General features: G+C 27.4%; 1 protein-coding gene across 11 annotated transcripts in view; it reads right to left on the bottom strand.

Moving 5' to 3' along the window:
- LOC107447394 (neuronal acetylcholine receptor subunit alpha-7-like) overlaps nt 1-19,563 on the bottom strand; it is a 414,295-nt gene extending 394,732 nt beyond the window's left edge. For 8 of the 11 annotated variants that reach the window (XM_087165901.1, XM_087165900.1, XM_071178633.2 and 5 more), the window contains exon 1: nt 17,952-19,528. In XM_087165901.1, the coding sequence (XP_087022027.1) occupies nt 17,952-18,015 (64 nt within the window). In that variant the 5' untranslated portion in view covers nt 18,016-19,528. Of the gene's footprint in view, nt 1-17,951 lie in introns of all 11 variants that reach the window. The other 3 variants (XM_087165899.1, XM_071178631.2, XM_071178635.2) reach the window with 2 other exon arrangements.
- Nucleotides 19,564-21,650: the final 2,087 nt, after the last annotated feature.

Below are 21,650 nucleotides of genomic sequence, written 5' to 3'. Positions count from 1 at the left end.
TTTTATTTTTATTTTATTTAAACGACTTAAAACTCCTCATGCACCACAAAGTATAGCATGAGGCTTACAGTTTAGTTTGTATTGACATATAATTTAATGGGGTAGTATTTTTTATTTTCAAACTTAGTGGATGACAATTGTAAAAATAAGTGAAAACAATCTCACGGACAATGCGACTGATTTAAGGTTATGTCAAGGTACGTCTCTTGTGAATATCAACTGATTGTTAGGTTTTCTCTTCTGAAATTACTTTATGACGCATTCACATACATTATTAATACAAATACATTTTCCAGGGCGAGACGATGAGGCAACCACAAGCACTTCCACTGGTTCAAGAGGTTCATGAGGGGAAAATGCACAATATTACCGTGATTACAGAGCACGGAAGCGAGCGGAGCTGGAAATAGAGTCGTTGAATAGAACTATTGATCCTTCTACGACTGCTGATTCTTCTACAATTAACGTCGCAATTTGCGAAGTTTAATTTCTTCCGCGAGGAGGGCCTCCACGCACTATTTCTTTATTTAATTTCTTAAATTTAAACTAACAAATAACATTTTGGAGATATTATTACTGATCGAATTATTACTAGGAGACTTTATTACTTTCCGTATATTTATTACTATTATTATAATTATTGGTAGCGGTATTAGTAATATTATTAGAAGAAATACTATTAATAGTCTATTGTTATTTATCTAGTACTATTATCAGTAGTACACGTTATTATTGTTAACAGAATTTACTCAAAATAAGAGCTAAACAATTCTGAGAGAAATTGTTGCTTATAAAGAAATCTAAAACCAATTGTTAGTTAGTTATGACACCATTAGTGAAGTCATCCAACAGCAGTCATTGACTCGGTCTTTTGTAGTTAGACGCCAGACAAGTACCCCGTTGCCTACCGATTTGTCTCTTAGATCACTGCTTATATGAATTGAATAGAATAGAAACATTATTACCATAATGCGGCTATTCTATTTTTTGGACTCAAACTGGTGTAAAAAAGATCTTCAAATGCATTGTGTATTTTATGTGGTGCAAATTGCAACACGATATGAGTAGTTATAGAATTTTAAGTTTTAGCAAATTATGTACGTGCAACATTATTAAAATAAAATTATTTTTAAAATATTTTTTTTATTTATTTGAGAAACTAAGGAAAAAACTTATTAAAAATCCGGAAAACATATTTTCATATTTTTTTTTTTATTTTGGCAAACTTATTACGAAAATATTTTAAATGATTTTTGAAAGATTCCGGTACCCGTACGTTCATTTGAATTCCCTCCTCTCTTTATAGATTTCCTTTCGTGTGTGTATTTGATATATTTTATTTCTTATATATTTTTTGCTTAAAATGTTCAATTTTTTGAGCGCTCCTGACACTATTGTGTTAATATATTTTGCTTTGACTATATTGATACAATATTAGAAAGCACTCCTCACGGATTTAATCGTGTGAGCTGATGAAGAAATTTTTTTTTTTTGTTTTCCGGATTTTAATAAGTTTTTTTAGATTAATTAAAAAAATATTTTTACAAACAATTTTAATTTAATAATTAAACAATTTTAATTTAATAATTCTTATTCTTTTGTCATTAGTCTTTATTATTTTCCTCATTTCCTCAATATTTTAATTTATTCTATGAGTTCTATATATGCGCAGTTAATAAAATGTATTATTTAATGTTTCTCGTAAATTAATAATTTAAATTCAGCATTAAATTATTAATTTACTAGTAACGTTAAATAATAAAACTTAAACACGAAAGTAATCACACGTTACTGGATGTATTTGATTTAGTTTCCCAGTTACAGACTGACATGGTTAAGTCCGACCACACGAGATGAGAATCTGCGTTATATTAAACGCTGACCATAACAGCTTCGTAATTACTCGCAGTTATGTTCAAGTGAACATGTGACGTGGATCCTCCAATCAACATTCTCCTGAATTAGAATTAAACTGAAGAGAGGAGAACGTGAGAGGAATGTAAATACACGATCTAGGATTAATGGGAAAATCTTTCTATCCCCCTCTTATTCCTCTTATTATTTTGTTAACAGTCTGACATAATTTGTTATAGATAAGACCTTGTTCATCCTTCTCCATTTAACATAAATTTAAATACGTAATTATATAAAGAAATTGCGATACATTGGACTTAACGCATTTAAATAATAACAATAATAATAGTTTCAAACGTAATTAGACGATTGTTTTTTGTAATAAATTTAAAATTTAGTATGGTATTTCATTTTCTTTTCTAAACGTTTTCTTATGAATAAAAATAACTTATATGTTTTTTAAAGAGTAAGAAATTGAAAAATTAGTATAAAAATCTGACAGAAAAATATTAAAATATAAAAAATTCGAAAAATGTAGTTGAAATATGTAGTTAAGTGAATGGCAGTATGAGTCATAAATTCTAAACTTGTAGTGACTCTTAAATTAGCCCTCAAATCTATATATATTAAATAATGATTGCATTGTTCTTTCTTTTTTATTTTATTGTCATTTGATCAACGTATTTACCAATTATTTGTCAATTATAGGGTAAAAAAATGAATTAATTATTCGAAATCGAAAGAGCAATTAAAATGCTGTGTTGTATCAGAATATTGAGTTCTATGTGAATATTTTGATCTCCACGCCATGTTTTCTCTTAACCCATCGAAACTTATTTTAATTTTTTTCTGAATGCTTCGGTTATGATAATAGTAAACATATTGCTTTATAATTGTTAATTTAAACACACATGCAAAGCATGCATTCTTAGAAGTTTCAATAAAAATTTATTTTTATTAAGCGTAGTAAATTTCCCGCAGTCTGGTTTTCAAATAAATGATGCCTAGACAGAAATGCTGTACTGCTAGCCCTAAGCAGGATATTTTTTTGTTTTCATTTCAAAAGTTTAGAAAAAAATTCAATATCATATTTTACTTCTATAGAAGAAAATCTTTAAATCCAAAGCTCAAGAAACAGCTGTCCGAAATAGTTGGCAACAAACTTTGTGAGGTTTCAGTAATACACGGAAGATTCCTTGGTATCAACGGCTTTGATATTTAAAACTGTTCATATTCTTACTCATATATGTTATAACACAGAAGAGAACAATCGGAAGTGGATAAACGAAGAACTTAATTCTTTATTTCATTCTTCCAAGCACAATAAGTGGGAAAAAAACTCAATTACTGTTATTTCATAGTATTCTATTGCAGCCCCGCATATTGGGGGAAATAAATTTAAATAAATGTACCAGAAGCATTACAAACTATACTGTTAATAGAGTACACGAAATAATACTGTTAATGTTCCATCTCAGTCCTAATTACGATAATGTGGTATTTTGTATTCCTTCTGAAGTATTGAGCATTCATCTTTTTTACCCTGTTTAATCTCCAAGAATGCCTGCATCAATCAAAAAGAACAAGTAGGTCAGATAAATAAAAAAATCTTGCTTCTTGAAGAAAGTTTGAGAAAAATAGGGAAAAAAGTAATACAGCTACATTGTGGTGTGTGGGCGCATCTTGCATTGTAGCATTTTTGTTTCTTTGTCATGGTTGAAATTTTGTGCCTTTTTGGCGTCGTTTCAGGAGTTCTGTGGCGCAGACGCATTTATCAAACTCCGTAGGCCTGGTGATGGCATTGTTTTATAAAGTCTTTGTGACTGAAGATGGAGCGTAGATGTGAAATTGATGGCTACCTGAGGAGAGAGGATTGATACATTTTCTCTACAAAAATGCTTGCGATAATGGAACTTTATTGTGGTATGTCATGTGACTCTTAGTACTGAAGTGACAAATTATAAGTGATTTCTCTGAAGTTTTACAGTTTACGAAAATACAAGCTTTTTGAAAGGGGATTACGTAGCTAGGGAAAATCATTGCGTTTTATTTAGTTATATATTTTCTTTGAATTTTTTGAAAAAAATATTTTTATTTGTTGATAGAAAAACTAAATAAAAACTTCTTTAGTATACATGCATTGAGGGAAAAGTACGGCAGGAAATAAATGTACTATAATTCTGGCTCTAAGGAAACACCAAAAATTGAGAATATAATATGGTAAATTTGACAAATGTGGTAAAATTTTGGCATAAAATTTCCTTCAGACTGACTGTATCTAATTATATTTGCTTAAATTCAACGAAGTCTTTTCTTGTGGGGATCAAGTAGTAAAGAATGATGTTTAAAAAATAAATAGATAAATAAATTTATTTATCTATTTATTTTTTAATACTTAAGTTAGTTGAACTAATCAAGCTACATATTGCTAGAACAAAGATTTTATAGTAGGTTATTTTTGTTCTTAACTTAATATTTTGAATTCAAATAAATTGAAAAAAAAATGTGATTTTGTAATTCTATTATAAACTAAATCAACTAGATAAAATAATTAAGATTCCTATATAAATTATGGGAACACAAATATCTGAAATTTTGAAACAACATTTTCAACTCCGTTAATAAAATTTAAACATACTTACAACTAGTCTATATTATTGCTTACCTTGTAATACTGTAATTAATTTACTATTTATTTCATTTTAATTTTTTGATTTAAATTGACTTTTTTATTACGATTTAAAAAAGTTAATTATGTATAATATTTAAAGTAGCATTTAAAATGCTTTTCTACTCAATTAAACTGTACAATTAAATTTTATCGCACCAATTAGGCCCACCTAAAGAAATCCTTAAGTTCCTTGCAGCTAGGTAAATATTAGGGATAGGTACATAGTTGGGGTAAACTGACAATCTCATGACCGACAGGATGGGGGTCCGAGTCCCAGCGTTGACACCGGAATATTTCATCCATTTTCCTTAACACATGAAGAGTTTCTAGTGTCCTGCACTCCCCACTTTATGACTCTTTATTATGAGAATCCGATACTCTTATTCACGCATAGATGGCAGCACTATAAAATTGCTTAACATAAAAAAGTAGAGTATCTCCCATCTCTTACTACAGGTGAAGCAATTAGATAAACTAATTAAATCACATTTCGGGGTTAATTTGATCAAACACAAATCAACAATAACCAATACTCTTTACCTATCGAAAAGCCTAGGTCCAATGTCCAGTTAACTTTTTTTGTGAATGTCCAGTTAAATGTTAAATGTCTCTTGAAAATGAGCTAGTTGTAAATGGTTAAAAAGACATATAATTTTTGTATTTATTGTTTTTTTAATCATGTTAGATGAAATCAGTTTCATAACCATTAATGTAAAAAAGTATTCTTTACTATAGACTTAACGTTAGTTAGTAGTAGATAATGCTGCTGAATATTCACTGAAATTTTAGAATGGCAATTCTAACAGTCAATTGTGGTAAAAAAAACTATTATATGTATAGTTATAGCACAAAAATATCATGTATACAGTTATAGTAAAGAAATTACCATTATCTATAGAGTTTTAGTGTACAAATGTATCATTACTAAAAAAGTTAATAGTAACGAATTTGCACCTTGCAATTTCTATAAGCAACTGGTTGAAATTGGTAAAAATACCGTAAGGTACCACATATTTAGTAAAAAAAAAAGCACAATTCTGGTTAATAAAACTAACATTCATGTCTTTATTTTTCAGTTAGTCTGGTAATTTTTTACCGAAAATACTTGTTTTTCAAATTTCATATTTTTAATACCATTCATTTAGTAAAAATACGAAACTAAATAGCAAATTCTTTCAAATAAATGGATTTAATGATATCCTGATAAAATAACAAATTTTTACCACATTTACTAAAGCTTTTCAGTAAAAATTATCGAACTTTTTGGTACTCCCATAGAAGTAAATTTTATCATACTCTGGTAGGTTTGAACGTACCTTTTTCTTAATGCACCTGGCTGTTGCGTAAATAACTTAACTAATAAATATTTTTGATTATATAGAAAATATTGTATACATTATTAATAGGAATTCATCTTATATAATTTGTATATTTCATTATATATTTAACTGAAATCAACTTTCAAAAACTAAACGATTGTGTTAAATATTTAGAAATATTTCCTCAGTTCCAGAGATAAATAAATTTAAGTATCAAAAAGAATTTAGTGTATTTAATTATAAATATGCATCAATTTTCCTGACATTTTCCCTTAAAAACAACCAAGAAAATAAGGCAAAATATTACCTTTTCTTTGAATTTCCGAAAACTTTTTTTTTCTATTAAAACTGCTTTTTAATGAGGTGCAATTTATAATAATTTCCGCATGTTTGATTAGTTTCATATTTGATTATTTAATGAATCACAAACAACGTGGAATTTTTTACCAAATTTAATTAATTGATGCATTTTAATAACTTGTTCCGGCAAGTCATTTTTTTCCTGAAATAAATCCTTTAAATTTCATTTTGATATACGTTCTGGAAAATGAATTCTGACACTAATTATTACTTTGACTCTGAAAAAGAAATGCATTAGCTTGCTGCTCGCCATTGAAAAATTTCATGTCATTAAAGATTATCATTTAAAGAACGCCATATCTATCTTTTTTAAGCAATCAACCTCTTCCATACTTTTATTAATAACCTTAAAAAATAACTCGTTTAAAAGAACTTATAAGTCTTGTTCCGCTCATTACATACCTTGCATTTGCTTTAACCACTTCCGGAGTTAGACAAGAAAGCTTGATTGGGGGATGGAGAAAAAAAAGTTTTAATTTATTAAAGGTTATTTTGTTTGAGATATTACCTTCAATTTTAGTTACATGTGTTTATGATGTATGTCGGCTTGCAGTAAATGAATTTTTACTTTAAAGGGTTTTTCTATTTTTTGATAGTCTTAGCGGTATAAATTGTTATTAGATTGACATTATATTTCTGACTGCATTCACTAAGTTTACGAACCATTCAGGCCGATATGAGCCGAAAAGTAAATTATATGGAGAAGAGATTAATTTTATTTTTTAAGTAAAGATTTAAAAAAAATAGACTTTTCTCAATAAAATTTGCCTAAATTGTACTTAAAATTGTTAAAACGAGCATAAATTGATATAAGGTGCTTTTTTAATTATTTTACAAGTTAAGTTTTACTTGCTTTCAAGTCTTTTAACAGGTTATGTGAGAAGTCAAAAAGCTACATTGTCGATGTTTAGTGAATTGAACGTCGACCTGTGACTTTTATTTTGAACTTTTTTGCTTTGATTGAACTGGATTAAGGTTCGTCAAATTCTGAATACGTTTTGTCCCTTTATTTAAAAAAACACTTGCGACTCTCAATTAAATCATTTTAATGTATGTTAGTAGGGATTTTGAAAATAAATATTAATGGTGGTGATTGTCTCCTGGGAATTTTCATTTTTATTTATTTAGTCTCCATTGTGACTTGAGATTCTTTGAGTCTTCAGAAGAAAATATATAATTTCCTTTTTATGTTTAGAAATGTATTTCATTTTAGGAATAACACAGTTTTCTACTTAATTAGATTTACATCATTTCGTTAGAAGGTGTCAACCTAGATACCACAACTTTTGATTTCGACTCATTGCTTCAATTTTGCTGAATTAGTAACAAACTGAATAATACAATTAGGTCTATCAGATCTGGTTCATATTGTACCGAACTTGCATTGATATTATTAAAAAATAACCCAATTTAATAGTAAAATTGTAAAATAGTAAATTTTTAAAAAAATCTTTTTTGGGACAATAATATAACACCCTCACTTACAATCACAAAATCGAGAAAATATCTTTAATCATTCATATTTATAACTGCTTAAATGTATCAAATTAAATGGATTCGAGTCGAAGAGTAGAAATTAAAATAAATTCAACCATATTTCGAATAATTAAACTGATCTCTTTAATAACCGCACAATTACATGGGTTTAGATAGCAGAGAATTATATTATGAATCAGGTTGCGAATTTTAATTAATATTTTTCTAGCATAAATTAAACACTAACATAAAAAACGGCATTTATTTCTAATTTTCGGAACTAATACCAAGTAATGAACTCTTTCTCTTAAAGTAGGAATGGGATTTAATTTGTCCAAAATTAAATGCCAAACTGAGAATTCTAGCTAATTTTGGCCGAAATAATTTATAACTTTGATTATTATGCACAAGTATAGTAATACAATCATGCGAATCCAATGGTGTATTTTTGATTGTGTATTTCTATATTTGCGAGTCCTTTACAACAAAGCATGCGTCGTGAATATATGAGAATATTTAATGGGCAGAGACATAATAGCAATTGATTAATTTGGCCAATGATTCCTTACACATTAATTCTTTTGAATTCCTTATTATTTATAAGATTTAATTGTTATTGGCTTTAATGCGAGTAAGGATGTTGTTTAAAAACTCTCCACTGATTAATTAAGTTCTTCAGCAAAATATTTTACTTTTTAGTCAAATGCGATTATATATCGTCGTGTTCCAAGCATTCTTTTTTGTCATAAAATTGTCGAATAAATTTAAATTTAACCTTTAAATTTGTGAATTGTTACTCTTTGCATACTTAGTTCCTAGACGGAGAAAAAAATTCTGTTAAAATAACTATACTGGGAAATAATGAAATTTCTGATGAAAAAAATAATAATATTGTTATTAAAAACCAAAATATACGGAATTTAAACCATTCATTCGGTAAGATTTCCGTTCCCCTGGAAACGATTCACCGGAAATTCCGGTTTTCAAGTTTATTGTTTTTATTACTGCATATTTAGAAAAAAGTATAAAAGTGAAAAGTAAATTTTACAGACTAAATGGCTTTTATGCCATGCTCAAAGGTGTCTTGATGAAATTTTCAAATTTTGTTAATGTACCGAATTTTATCACATATTACAATACGGTATTTTATCGCTATTTTTACAAAATAATTACCAAAACTCTTCGGAAAAAATTTCTGAGATTTTCGATGATCCCACAGATGCAGGGCAAAATTAACCCTATTTGGTAGTTTCGACTTTATACATATTTTTCATACTTTTTTCTCAGTGTATCGTGTAATACCACACGAACCCAATATGATATACTATTTCGGAAGAAAACGCGTTTTTTATTGGAAAATCTCATCCTTTTTATCTAGTGATTTGAATAGACCTGTGACAAATTAACATTTTCCTCGTTGAGCTGAAAGCACAGAGACTGTTACAAGCAATGGCATTGTAAATTAAATCAGGTAGTCTGCTCAGTAGATGGCCTTATGAAAGTTGGGAGATTGAGAAAGACAAGTTTTGTTACCCGATTTCAGTAATTGAAAGGTAAAAAAAGGGGCATAAAAAATAAAAAGGTTAGAAATTAAATGGCACGATAAATATAAATTTTTTTAAAGATTGATTTATATTTTGAGCTTACGTATTTAATATGTTTTGCTATTACCTTGAAAAGAACTGATATTACACCTCTTCTAGAATTGGGAGATTTTTCAAAATTTTTATTTTTATAATATCTTTGTGCTGCTTTTAAGTTTTGTAATTTCGACCAATTTCCAATAATTTGCACCGGATACACAATACATGTACAATAGGTATAATAATAGGAAGAAAAGGAAAAAGAAATAACAGTAATTATTATGTTTTAATCGCAATTGTTTCAGAAAAAAAGTGTTTTCATATTATAAGAACGTCCACCTTAATAGCAGAATAAGATGATATTGGCTAAAAATAAAATAATTAGCTTAATGATAATATCGGCACTTTATTGTCCTAGATTTTAGATTAGTCGGAATTATTCCATATTCTATTTAATTCTAAATTAGTGCGTTTCTGGTATTAGTTAATGCTTTATTTTGGAAATGACTTTCTTTTAATCTTCAATTGTTCAATCAATTTATTGCTCTTTTCTTATGCAAATAAATTATCCAGACGGTTATTAAGGTTACTTCACCTTATTCAAGAGACTTATTTGGAGGGTAATATTCTTAATAAATTAATAAATTTTAATTTATATTTTTAATTTAAAATTTTATTAAAAATTAATTTTTATAGAAAATAAATTTTATTAATATTTAATTTTAGTAAATAAGTAATATTTAAATAATAATTAGTTGAAATGTTATATTTTAATAAATTAATAAAAATAATGTTAATGCATTTTTAATAATTTAATTTTTCAGCTTCAGAAATAAAAGGGCAAAAATTTCTAGCAACTTAGCAGCTTGTATCGCTTCTTTACATATTCAGTAACAGTATTTTAAAGTGTCTTTAAACCAATGTATTGAATATTATAAAAAATACTTATAAATTTTAATAAATTTTCCTCAGCAAAATATTTGAGTGTATTTGCTTTCCCATATATTTAACTCCAAAAATGAAGAACATTTACTAAAAATATATGTGAGCAAAATTTGAGATAAGACATGACAACAAAATATTTCATTTTGCTTTTATGTAGCAACGCTTATAAAAACAGGACAGAAAGCTCCTTTATCAAATTAGAAGGTAGTGAAAGTATACATTTATATATTTTCCTTATCCAGAAAAAAAGCAATGCAAAACAATGTCATTGAAAATAGAAAGATACTACGATTTCTTTATGCATTCTAAATCCTCTTTTTTCAAAATAAAAAAGTATGATAAACGATCACAACTAACATTTTATTGAGAGTCGTAAAAAGGATAATGTGTATGGCATGCAAAGTTCATATTTATGAATAAAAATAAACATTAAATAAACAGAAATGATCTAGGAGCAGATCTAGGACTGAAAACACAATTCTTTGCTTACAGCGAAATAATCAGTGTTGTATGCACAGTACATAACTTCTCCAGGGAACTATGTCATGGTAGTCCATATCTCATTAGAAGATGTAGGGAAAATGAAAGTAAAAATAAAATGGCATAGATCTAGGGAATTCTTTTTCTTTTATGACGGACGAGCGAGGGATGTCTAAATTGGACTGAATTATGCAAATGCAACGTGGAAAATCTTTGTTCTTGTTATGTCATTGTCTTTTATTTGTCTTGTCATTATTTTATTTAATGTATTTACTTAAGCAATAAAGGCTTTTAGAGATTTTAATAATAAATGTACAGTAAAATTTTAAAATAAATGTTTTTCAATGTTATTAAACTAAGATGTTTAAATTAAAGTTAATATGTTCTCAGATTCATAATTTTATGTGTTATGTTATGTATTATGTTATAATTTTATGTTTTTAATATGTATTAAATTTTTTTTTAAATTTTTTCTTTTCTTTTACATTTTACGTTAATTTTTCGTACGTTATTGATATTTAAAGACAAAAGTAAACTTTTGTATAAATAAAATATCAACGTTCACAGCATTTAAAAAAAATCCTTTTATTTTTAGCATATATTTATATAGCTTTAAAAATGATTTTATTTTAACATCTTCTCATTTTAAGTTTGCAAATTTTGTAAATTAGAATCATTGTTTATTTTAAAGATAATCTGCTATCTAATTTTAATGATTAAATATGTTCAGGACTGATTATAAGTAATATTTACATATCGTTTTTAACTTAGATTCAAGCTATTTTTTCTAAAAATAAGTTTTCTTTAAAAGTTAATTTTAGATTAAAATTTTTGATTAGCTGGCATTTTCGTTTCATGTATTGTTAATTTTTAATTTTATTTTATATGCTGTTATTATACATATTCATACAAGGCAGATTCAGAATAGATTCTGCGTGTTGCAAGGTTGAAAAATGTGATTAATTTTTAAAAAATTATCAATTGCAAATTTAATAAATAAAATGTAATACATATAAAAACTTAATTTAGAATTTTAGATTTAGTTTAGTATTCTACTTTATGTACTTAAAAATGCTTCATACCATTTTCAACCCAGCTTTGCATTCTTTTTACGAGATGAATATCTGTAAAGCGTTTTTTTTTCATTTGAAATACAATTTCAAGCATCAAGTATTCAATATATACTGTATTGATCAATATTTGAAGCAGAATATTCCAAAAATATTTATTTTGGAATACTAATTAATATATCTGTTATACCTAGAGAGGAAAAGCCTTAAAAAACAGTAATTTTTAAAGTTAAGAAAGTATGAAAAATAGTTATAAAATAACTAATTTTGACTGTTCAGAATTATAATTGCCGGAAATTAAAAGATTAAATTATTTTATTTCTGATTCTTTATTTTATTATTATATTTTATATTCTTCTAAGACATAATGCATTTTGGATTTTTTTTTAACTGAAAGGTATTTTTTCAGTATACAATTGAATTGATAAAAAAGTTGTTGGGTAACATAGTAATAGTGGAGAAACATAACTAAAATAATTATTTTTTGCCTATTTTAAATGTATGTTTATGTTTAGGAGAATAAGTAACTGTGTTTCACTAATTTTATGTTTTTCAATCTTTAGGAAAAAAAAGCCATTGTTAAATAAATTATACCGGCAAATTTAATACACGTCAAATCTAAGTATCAATTCCTGCTTTTATTTTCACATTATATCACCAGAGATGTCAACGTGCGTCACTTTATGGATACATATTTTCTAGCGGTTGCAAAATTTATGTTTTGATGCGAGATGTTTGCTTTAGTAAATTCGATTTATGGAAGCTTTCTCCGCTGCTACTTCGAAATAATTCAAAGGCTCATATGAAATGCCGCTTTGTTACAGTTAATTCGTGATGAGAATTTTAAAATGTTGGTAAAATTAACTGAAAATCTGAGAGCGTTAGTGTATAGTTCTCTACCACTTTATCAAATATTTTGTTAAAACATGAGCAGTTGGCATCTTTGTATCTTGTCGGTTTATCATTATATCATTCAGTAGTCGCATTATATTTTAGGTTTCAATCGGTTGGTTTTGCTTTGAATTTGCTAATTTGAATTGAATGTCTTATGTACAAATGTAGATAATGCAAATGAGGAGGAAAAATTAAAGTTAAAATATTTATATTGGTTACCGTTTCATGAATGGTTAATTTTGTTTTTAATTGACAGTTGATTTAAAAGTGCATCTCGTCAATGACACAAACTTTAAGTTTAATTTATAAGTTTTGCATTTAAACAAATTCAAAGCCTATTTCGAACTAACATTCGCTAGTGCAAATAGTTTATCTTCTTTTTATTATTTTCAAATTTGTTTTTGACTTCTTTTTCAAAAAATCACTTCTTATATTCCCATTTTTAATAATTTGTATTAAATGCAAGTTTTAATTTTAACCATTTTTTAAATATTTTTTGCATATTTTTTTTTAATAATAAATGTGGAATATGAGTATGAAACTCAAGATTTTTATTCGGTGTCCTTAGTTTTTTAATGAAACAACTGACAATGTATATTGTTAAAACTTGATTTATGTGAAATATTGATTTTTTTTTACTTTTACAATGTCCTAATTATAAAATAGAGTAATATTTTAACTCAAAATTACATTCATATGGACAGTTGATGTTAGATTTTAAAAAAAAGGTTTCTTTAAAGCTCTATCACGGGGAATTTGTATGTATGCTACTCCGTATCGGAAGTTCGTAAACGGCATTTATTTTAAGCTGGCTTAACTAAATCTGAACAAGTTCAAAAAATATTTCATTTTACCCAAATAAATATGTGAACTTAATATTGTTAATAATATCCGAACTGTCATTGATGTAGAAGATGTCTTTGCATTCATTTGTTTTTGCATATTATATTTATGGCATTTATATGTTCTATCTCAGTGTATTTGCTTATTTAAAAATATGGATATAGAATAATATGCATAAAATCTATGCACAAAATTAAATTGAATTTTGAATTTAATGTTATTTATTTACTTCACTGCAATACTTTTTGGCATATATAATCCCCTCCGCAAATAAAAATAATCTTTATGAATTACTTAGTATACTATGTTAATCTATCATTATTTCAGTCTTTTTTTTTAACTATCAAAACATTTTAAAGTTCAAAAATGAATGTGATGGTTATATTGAGCACACAATAAAACGGTATACATAATGGTTTTCTGTTTTAAAAAAAAAGCGAGTTGAGGAGATAGAGATTTCTGAAGCAGAAGTCGATGAAATATCTTCGTTCTTGTCCGCCCATAATCATTGAGTGACGAAGATAAATTTTTCCAAGCCATGTTACGGTCGAGTAATTTACTTAAAAGTACCTTAAAGAACACGCGATTCTCAAGTATTCTTCTTATCGAAGGAGTTTCACAAAAGAATAGGCGCTAAAATAGAACAACTACAGATACGAGGCATTCATCAAATAAATTGGGACGTTTCTGAAGCTTTTTAAATAAATAAAGAACGTAACAGTTTTACATTTATGAAGTAGAAAAAAAGTAATTCTTTACTGTTATTAATATGTTAGGTAATTATAAATTTTATATATTTAGGTTTTTAATGTTAAAGTTTATTTTTTTTATTGAAAAACACCTTATATTCCAATAGCTTAATTATTGTTTCTTAAAAAAAAATAATAAATTATAACCTCTTGAGGTGTCCAACAAAGTATAGGGTATATTTTGTACTTTTTTCGAGTATAAAATGCTGTTCAAACAAGAAAAAAATTATCCAATGGTTTAAGGAGAAGATGCATTGACAGAACTCCAGAGATAAAACTTGTTTACAAGACCTGGTGATTAAGATTTTCAACCACAGTGAAAGCTGATGAGACATAATGAAAGCATAATTGTTGCAAACCAGTGAATAACAACTAGTGAGGTTTCTAAGAGCTTAAAATTATCGAATTCGACTATTCATGATTGTTTGAACAGCCTAAGATTTAATCTTAAAGCTCAACATATGGGTTTCTGATTTTCTTAATGGAGCCAAAACGTTAAGAAAATTATCTGTTTTTGAAGCGAATCATCACTGGTAACGGGAAATTGGTTTACTACAGCAGTGTTCTGGTCTCTACAAAACCTTTAGATGGGTAAAGCTTTACTTCAATTGAGGATGCCAAAAATTAATTGGATCAGTTTATTTTCTTCGCAATAAAGAAAGATTTTATGAGCATGGTATCATGCTACTGCTGGAAAAATAGAATAAGTTATTGGATCTGGATGGAAAATATATATATTTCAGTAAAATATCTATTCACTATAAGAAAAGTGTCTCTCATTTTAATAAAAAAAGAAACGAAACCATTTTTAGAACGAAAAACTGGGCTATTCAATTCTAGATGGTTTTAGAGTAATAGGTTATCTTAACTAAAGATCTGATAACCAAATTGTATAAAGTTCGTATTTATAAATAAATTCCCAAATATATTATAAGTGTTTAATACGAAATGGCTACATGATTTAAATTGTTAAGGCTACAGTGGACCCTTAAAATGGTAAAAATTGATTTTTATCTTCGCAAGGTTTATTCATATTATTTATTTCTTATATTAGCTAATATAAATGAAATAATAACATGTTATATCTTTTTGTCATAAAATAATGAAACATTTACTACTGATTATAGGAGAATAATTTAAAGACAATATTAATTTTGAGCAAAAAATCACTTTTTCTCAATATGGATTTTTTTCTAATTTTTGAAACTTTCAAACGTTCCAGGAGCATTAATTTTCTAGATACAGTTTTGAAACTATGTCAACAGTTACTTAATTATATATTAAGTAGTTCTATGCATTGTTTTTTATAATAATTAGTATTTGAAAGAAATTGAGAACAGAAAAAAGAATTTTTTTCAAAATTTTTGTACGTAATGAAAAATTATCTCCTGCTACTTAAACCATCAAAATTACTCACAAATTCAATGCATACGTTTGTTTCTATGTCTATAACGAGCAACATAAAAAAGTTTCGAAGAAAAATTTTGAAAATGAAGCCGCCTTGAACATTTTAAAATTTGACAACTTTTAAATGTTAAAAGTTTCATAACTTAAAAAATTAAAAAGATAATTTAAAAAAAATTTAGGAATTTCTTTGTTATAATCTAAATAAGTTATTCTGCGATTTTCAGAAAATTTGGTTAAAAATTCCAAAATGTGATTTTTTAAGTCCACTGTAGCCTTAAGGGAATAGATTTTCAGGTCGGCAAATATCAGAGCAAAATAATTCTTGAGACTATATTTACCGAAAGTTAAAAAAAAATGCTTCATACGAATTTATAAAGTTATCCTGTGAAATGAAGACAAAATATAATTATGAAACTTTAAAAAAAATACATAATCCTATTTGAATGAACTGAGATTTATGTAAATATATAATTGATAAACTAATAATATTGAACTTATTTGCCATTTCACAGCTTGTATTTATCAATTTCAGTATCACCATCTTCAAGAATTTCTGTAAATACATTTTGGTTATAGGATATATTGTCTCTGAACTTTTCCATGTGATTATTTATAACATATTCAATCATTTTGTCATCTTTATCCCATTAGGATAATATATAATTATTAATTAACAATGATATTGTATCGCAGATTTCGTTAGATAGAACTTCCTTCTTCCATTTGCCGTATGCGGAATTCGTATCGACTGGGATTCGAACCTGGTTCACTTCATAGGAAGGTGAATGCTCTATCCACTGAGCAATCGCTTCTCCTGATGAAGTTTGTTTTAAATCAATGCAAATTTCTTAATTAATTATGACGTTTTTTCACTATATAAGTCTACTATATATTTCTACTATATACACATCGTTCTTAGTGTAATCAGAAAAATATATTTCTGCTCATACACAAAAAATATTTTTAATATTTTTTAATTTTTTTAAAATACTTTTTTACAAATATTTCTTTTAAATTCATTGGAAATTTTTAAAATGAAATATAGAGCAAGTTTTTAATTAAAAAGTATTTGATTAACTTACTTTTTAATTTTATTTAAAATTTTTTGCAATAGATATTACACATACAAATCTTCTGATATTCTTCTGAACGCGATATTCTTCTGTACACATGGAAATCTTCTGAACACGAATTTTGCTTTACGTATAATCATTTGTTCATTTGAATATTCGAATTTTCACTTGGATATTAATTTTTTTCATGTTTTGAAATACATATATAATTATATATTCTTCATAAGTGTTTTCTAAAAAAATTAAATATTTTTAATATAATTTTTCATGCTTAATTATGTTTAAACTATTTACATTTAATTGGAGATATTTTCAATCAGTAAAGTGTAAACTAATAACAATTACATAAAAATTATAGAGCTAGTTTTCTATTATAAAGTATTTGATTAACTTACTTTTGAATTTTATTAAACTTTTTTTGCATTTCACATTACACATACAAATCTTCTGATATTTTTTTGTAGACATAGACATCTTCTAAAATGAATTTTGTTTTATGTATAATCATTTGTTTATTTGAATATTCGAATTTTCATTTGGATATTCATTTTTTTCATGTTTTGGAATAAATATATAATTATATATTCTTCATACGTGTTTTCTAAAAAAATTAAATATTTTTAATATAATTTCTCATGTTTAATTATGTTTAAACTAGTTACATTCAATTGGTGATATTTTCAATTAGTAAAGTGAAAACTAATAACAATTACATAAAAATTATATGGCAATGGAAAAAATTTCAACTGGAATTTGGCTGAAACGTACTAAACATTTAATGAAACTAGAATTTTACTGGGACACAAACCATATATGTATTAACAAATTCTTCTTTACTCAAAAGAAAAAAATATTCCAAAAATTTAAATGGAGTACTGAATATCCACTTTTAGATGCATAATTAGTTCAGAAATATAAATACAGTTTCTAGCTAAAAAGGTTTAAGAATCATTTCTTAAGCATACATGAAAAATTACAATTAAATCTGTTATATTTGAAAAATACAATATAATTGATAATGCAACTGAATTTAAGAAATACATTAAAATTTATTTTCATATAAAAATGTAAATTTCATATTAAATATAATGATTATGTAATATTTGAAAAAGTATAATTCTCAAATATATTTTTGCGTTTTTGTAAGAATGACTTGAAATCCTATCCAATTCCGTCTTAACACAGATTATTAGCATAGAAAATTATATTATACTGAAAGATACTCACCTAATGGAAGACATAGAATGATGAGAGATAAGAATAGCTGAGCGCAAATCATGCTGTTCTCCATCTTCACATTCAATTGCAATCCGTATCAACTGTTGCTCAACGAAAAACTATCAGCTATCGGAACAATGGATTTTATTTTTATAATATTTCAAGTTCTTATAGACTTCTGAACCGTGTGAACGAAAATATTACTTTTGAACTTCTCTGGTTGATTATGAAATTACATCGTGGAAGTGTTTTCTCAGGAATCAATTTGTAATAACTTTTATTATATTCGATTTATCTGATTGTTTCAACCATCGAAATGACCTACAAGTTGTTACCGTCCCATTGCCGAGCTGCCGGGTAAGGAACAAAATTATCGCTGCTTTTATTCTGCGAAGGCGGATAAGCTGCTTATTTTTTCTTCAAATATCGAAACCTGCATTTCATCAATAGTAACAAGTCAAAGAGTTGGCTAACGGAGGAGTTGTCCTCCTGCATTCTCTTTTGGTGGCTTTTTTTTGTCGGTTTGTTTATGATGTAGTCATTAATATTCAGTCTAGAAATGGTATTGTTAAGTTTATATCCATTTTAAAAAAAATCAAAAAACACATTGGTAAAAAAGAAAGGTAACCATAATGCAAGTATTTGACAACAGGCGTTTTAATTTTTCAAAGCGTTTTAAATAGCCTATTCATTAAGAAGCTAAGGATATAATTCTCATAATTGTTCCAACAAATATGTGTGTTGCCACATTTGATATTTATCTTCTTCTAAAAATGCTATAACTACGTAAAAGGTACTTGATCTAGCTGATATATATCTTTATACAGAAAATTCTTCAAATGGATGTAGAAAACAAAACAAATGTATTGAGAAGTGAGCAAAAATTAATATTTTAACTACTTAATTGCTGAAGAACAATGCATTTGCTATTTTTTTCCAGAAGATATTTCAGGGATAGATTCTAAGAGCAGTCAAACGTTCTTATCAGCATGATATGGCAAGAATAAAGAATTGCTGAAAAATGTATCGAAAAGCAGGAAGGGAAAAATTGCACTATCCATATTGACTTGATCCTCTTCTAAAGATAAGAGACACTCTCTAAGCACAGCACTGGCGAACACCCAAACGTACTATAAAATAACCTAAAATTTTACATTAGAGGATAGGGATAAGAAAGCAGTATTTGTAATTATCGAAATATTTTCGTTGTGTGCTATGCATGATAAGTTCCATGTGAATGAATGCCTTATCTAAGTAACTGCTGCCTCTAACGATCCCTTGCTCTTGCACTTCTTCAATGATGGGCTCTTCCTTCTCCTCAATGAAATCCAACCTCAAATTTCCAGGTAAGTGATATTTTTTGGTAGATTCCCACCCACCCACCGAACCCAGTTATCAGGTGGGGAGTCCCTTCCAGTCGTGGGCCCTTTTCTCATGGGGCGCAGTCGCACGGTAGGGGGAGGGGGCCCGCCAGATCTTCGAGCGGCCGGCACACACACGCACACGCTCGCACTCTTCGAATTCCTCCGCAGCTAGTCCGGCTCTTCGTCAGCTATCCGGCTGCTGGAACGTTGCCGGATTCCCCCTATTACTTCCCCCCTCAGAAAAAGATAGGAAAAGCGCTTGCGCCGCGCACAAAAATTTCAGACGCATGCGTATGGGCAATTCATACACCCCCGCACAAAACGGTTTCAATCTTCTAACATTTTTAAAGCCACCATTTCTGGTTTTCATCTCTTATTACTTGTAAGTAACGGGTTGATACACTAGTTAAATACATTCAGGTTAAATGCATTTAAACCATTCTACTACTAGAAGCAGCAAATTAAATCATAAATTTAATTTGAAATTTGGGAATTTTTCAAAGTATTTTTTTTTTTTTGTTGAAACCTAAATGGAATTAATTTAATTCGATGTAAGAATTTGGATGCAAGTCATATTTTTAATTATACATTTGTATAATTACAAATATACATGAATGTAATACATTTTGTAACACAATATTATGGTGGGTTTATGTAATTTCCTATTTATTATGCAAGTATCTTGTAATCTATTTTCCTAACATTACGCATCGTAACAAGGGTCGAAATAAACGTAGTTAAAATCAACATATTTGCCGTTAAAAAACTTACAATAATAATTTTTTTTGCAATTAAATATGTCATATGGTATTTACATATGTCATATGCATATGGTATTAAAAATGGCGTATGGTATTAATAGAAAAACTAACAGCTATGTTAATTTATAACACAAAGAAGCTTCTGTATTATTATATTCTGTTCTATTCTGGAAATATAAAACAATAGGAATTTGCTTCCAAGTTGTATAAAATATTTCTATTGGAACTATTTTGCTTATTACTTTGTATTAATAATTCTATAAGTTGATACAAAATACGTGTATCAATTTGCTTAGTTTATGTCCTTGTATTTATGAGTTATGTTAAATTACTATATGTGGTTTCTCAACAATAAAATATAAGAAAATTTGCAGGGAAATATACTTTTTAGCTTAAAAATATTATATTGCTTTTATTTTTATTCATTAACGTATTCTCCTCTTCGCATCATTTTTTTTGAAGAACTAATTAGCATGTAATTACCTGTTTTGAACTTTGCGATCAAACAAGAGTTTTTTTAAAAGCAATACTCAAAAAAATTTGTTGCAGGAATGAGCTATTTAAAGAAATTCCCTAACAGCTGCTTTTTTTCAAATTCCATATACTTTAGAAGCATTAGATATTTTTAAAGACATAGACGCAGTATGAAGAATGATTTTTATATTATGATAATTATATTTTATTTTGAAATGTCTCTTCCGTTATAGTAAAAAAGTAATGCATCCCAATGAGAACCTTTACGTTTTTCCATCAAAATATCATTTGCTTCTAATTTTTTCTAATTACATGATGTATATATATATATATATATATATATGTTGGACCACCTTTAGGCCCGTTGGTAAATGATGTTGGTAGTTGCTGTAGATGTTGGAGGTAAGGGTACAGCCGACGAACTGCACTTTTCAGATCTGTCAAATCGGTTAGTACTTGATCCCTCTGTCTGATGCCCCATTCTCTCTCATCCCACAAATTCTCAATTGGATAGAGATATGGTGATTGTGCGGGCAAACGAAGCAAGCTAAAGTCACCGTCATGTTCCTCGAACCATCTGATGATAATACAAGCTGTATATTAAAAAAGAGCCGTTGTCTTGCTGAAAGTATCCATCCCCAGCAGTATACATCATTAACATAATAGGATGTACTTGATCTGCGATAACACTTGAATACTCCTTTACAACCAGATTATTGCACTGTGAGGAAAAATATCCGAAACAATACGAATCTAGTACAATTAACTTGTGTCCAGCTCTGCGGGGCCCCCAAAATGCTGTGTAATTTTTAATGAATGGCTATGGTAATAATTTTGGTAAAGTTAACAATAAAATATGTTTTGATAACAATAAAATATGTTTATATAAAATTTGGCAATTTTATTATGATACCTTAGTTCATAGGATAAAAGCAATTTATTCGAAAAAATTTATGTTTTAATTTTGTATTTTTTACTTCTATATCAGTAATAATAACTCTAATTTTGAAAACCAGAATTTCCAGTAAATGGTTAACATGGGAATGGAAAAATTATCAAATGAATGTTTTAAATACTGCATATTTTAGTTTTGCTAACCAAAATTATGG

This window comes from Parasteatoda tepidariorum, chromosome 6, assembly GCF_982258835.1.
Source record: "Parasteatoda tepidariorum strain Cologne lab strain chromosome 6, Ptep-v5.0, whole genome shotgun sequence".
Taxonomy (NCBI): Eukaryota; Metazoa; Arthropoda; class Arachnida; order Araneae; family Theridiidae; genus Parasteatoda; species Parasteatoda tepidariorum.
This window is presented reverse-complemented; position numbering and strand designations above follow the sequence as displayed.